Consider the following 2,743-nt stretch of genomic DNA (forward strand, 5'->3'; position numbering starts at 1 on the left):
GTGATTTCTTATGTATTCAGTGAGGGATGAGGAATAACTACTTTCCCACATTCCTTGCATTCATAAAGTCTCTCCTACTGTGAGGTTATTTATGTTCAGTAAGCACTGAAGACTGACTAAAGGCTTTCCCACATTCCTTACTGAAGGCCTTTCTCCACTGTGAACTCTTACATGTCTAGTGAGGTGTGAGGACTGACGAAAGGCTTTGCTGCATTTCTTACATTCATAAGGCCTCTCACCATTGTGAGTTCTCATATGTACAGTGAGGCCTGAGGAGTGATAAAAGGCTTTGCCACATTAGTTACACTCATAAGGCCTCTCACCACTGTGAGTTCTCATATGTATAGTGAAGCCTGAGAAGTGAAAAAAGGCTCTGCCACATTCCATACATTCATAAGGTCTCTCTCCACAGTGACTTCTCTTATGTGCAGTGAGGTGTGAGGACTGAATAAAGGTTTTGCCACATTCCTTACATTCATAAGGCCTCTCTCCACTGTGAGCTTTTACATGTTGAGTGAGGTAGGAGAAGCGATTAAAGGCTTTGCCACATTTCTTACATTCATAAGGCCTCTCACCACTGTGAGTTCTTAAATGTGAAGTGAGGTGTGAAGACTGACTAAATGCTTTGCCACATTCCTTACATTCGTAAGGCCTCTCACCACTGTGAGTTCTTAAATGTGAAGTGAGGTGTGAAGACTGACTAAACGCTTTGCCACATTCCTTACATTCATAAGGCCTCTCACCACTGTGAGTTCTTGTATGTATACCGAGGTCTAAGGAGTGACAAAATGATTTGCCACATTCCTTACATTCATATGGCCTCTCACCACTGTGAGTTCTCATATGTGCAGTGAGGGCTGAGGACCAACTAAAGGCTTTGCCACATTCCTTACATTCATAAGGTCTCTCACCAGTATGTGTTCTTCTATGTGAAGTCAGGTATGAGGACCGACTAAAGGCTTTGCCACATTCCTTACATTCATAAGGCCTCTCACCACTGTGAGTTCTTGTATGTATACCGAGGTCTGAGGAGTGACAAAATGATTTGCCACATTCCTTACATTCATATGGCCTCTCACCACTGTGAGTTCTCATATGTGCAGTGAGATCTGAGGAACAACTAAAGGCTTTCCCACATTCCTTACATACATAAAGCTTTTCTCCACTGTGAATTCCCATATGTATAGTAAGCTTTGAGGAACGACGAAAGCCTTTGCCGCATTCCTTACATTCGTAGGATTTCTCTCCAGTAAGAGTTCTCACATCAGTGCTGAGGTAAGAGGGACAACTGCAGGCTTCTCCACATTCCTTACACTGATAGGCACTGCATCCAGAGTGAGATTTGATGTGATGCTTAAGTGATGAATGATTCATCAAGGATTGTCCACACTTAAGGCATTCAGAAGGATCTGCTTCCATAGGAGTTCTTTTGAGCACAGAAAGATTTGGAATCTGGCTGAAGGTCTGATTGTCTTCATTACTTTCACATAGTTTCTCTATTATATGCCTTCTGTTAAAAATAGGCAGCCTGCTGTTGGATACAAATTTGTTACTATTTTACCATTACTGTACAGATTAAACATTTTTTCCCCTGCATTGTCTCATTTCATAGATTAAATAATCTAGCAGATATGCTACCATTATTTTTATTGTGTTTCTAACATATGGTGTTCTCTAACTAAAAATTGTATTTAAGTGAAATGTTTCAAATGTTAAATATCTGACTCACATTTATAAAAATATTGTACTGTAAAAATTGTGTAAACACAACATTAGAGCTGGTTTTATACACATATATGATACCTTGATGGCACAAAAGTTTGTACTGCCATATATATGTGTGAGTGTGAGTGTGTGTGTATGTATATAATTGTTCTTGTTCAGTGCTGTTCAATAGATTCCAGCTTAGTGACCCCATGTGACCAAAAGGCAGGTGGTTCAAACCCACACAGAGGCACTGCCAAGAGTCGGAATAGACAAGACAGCAACAGATTAGAGATGTGTACACATACACAGACATCCCTACTCCTCCCTTATCAACTATCTCATTATCTGACATTTCACATTTGTGACAATAGAAAAATCTACTATCCGACTATTTTCACATTAATGAGGAGGGTCTCAAGAGTCGCCTCAGAGAACCTGGGCAGCACTACCCTGCACCATCCGGTCCCTACGGCTGGCAGTGTTGCCACATTCATCTTTTGGACAGGGCCAGGCTCCTCTGTGGCCACTGCCTCCAGGTGGACACACAGGAAGTGCTCAGCCACCACGCACCTCTTCTGGGTTCCCATCTTCTATGAAATCTGAGGCCCTGTAACTCAAAACTCCTGTAGGGTGGAAAGGCAGGAAATAAATTACAGCAGAGAGGGTATTTGGAAGAAATGCAAGTTTAATGACATCCCAAAGTGAGGCGAACTGCGCCTGAAGCCTCCACCTCTGTGGGGCTAGTTGCATAGCCATGCTCACAGCTCACTCACAAAAGCCCAGAACCTTGATGACTCGCCAGGTCTGCAGAGCAGTGTAGGCTCTGGGATCAGGAACACAGGGCTGGTAGGGGTGGGACTGGAGCCCTGGAGGCAGCTCTACAAAGGGAGCTCTAACCCAGCACAGGAGGAAGATGAAGTGGTTAAGCCGTAGGACCTCCAGAGACACAGCCTGGCATTATCCAGCTTTGTCTCCTCCAAGCCTCCTTCCTCACAGAGGAATAATTCATAAATGGACTCTTCACAGCAATGAGTAC

The 2,743-nt window shown here is 43.2% G+C and overlaps 1 protein-coding gene across 1 annotated transcript in view; it reads right to left on the minus strand.

The window, feature by feature from the left end:
* Nucleotides 1-117: 117 nt before the first annotated feature.
* LOC101355254 (zinc finger protein 699-like) overlaps nt 118-2,743 on the minus strand; it is a gene marked incomplete at its 3' end in the record, with an annotated part of 3,608 nt that continues 982 nt past the window's right edge. Inside the window, 2 exon segments of the mRNA XM_012559987.2 lie at nt 118-144; nt 147-1,510. Of these exon segments, the coding sequence (XP_012415441.2) occupies nt 118-144; nt 147-1,510 (1,391 nt within the window).

Source organism: Trichechus manatus, unplaced genomic scaffold (genome assembly GCF_000243295.1).
Source record: "Trichechus manatus latirostris isolate Lorelei unplaced genomic scaffold, TriManLat1.0 scaffold01025, whole genome shotgun sequence".
Taxonomy (NCBI): domain Eukaryota; kingdom Metazoa; phylum Chordata; class Mammalia; order Sirenia; family Trichechidae; genus Trichechus; species Trichechus manatus.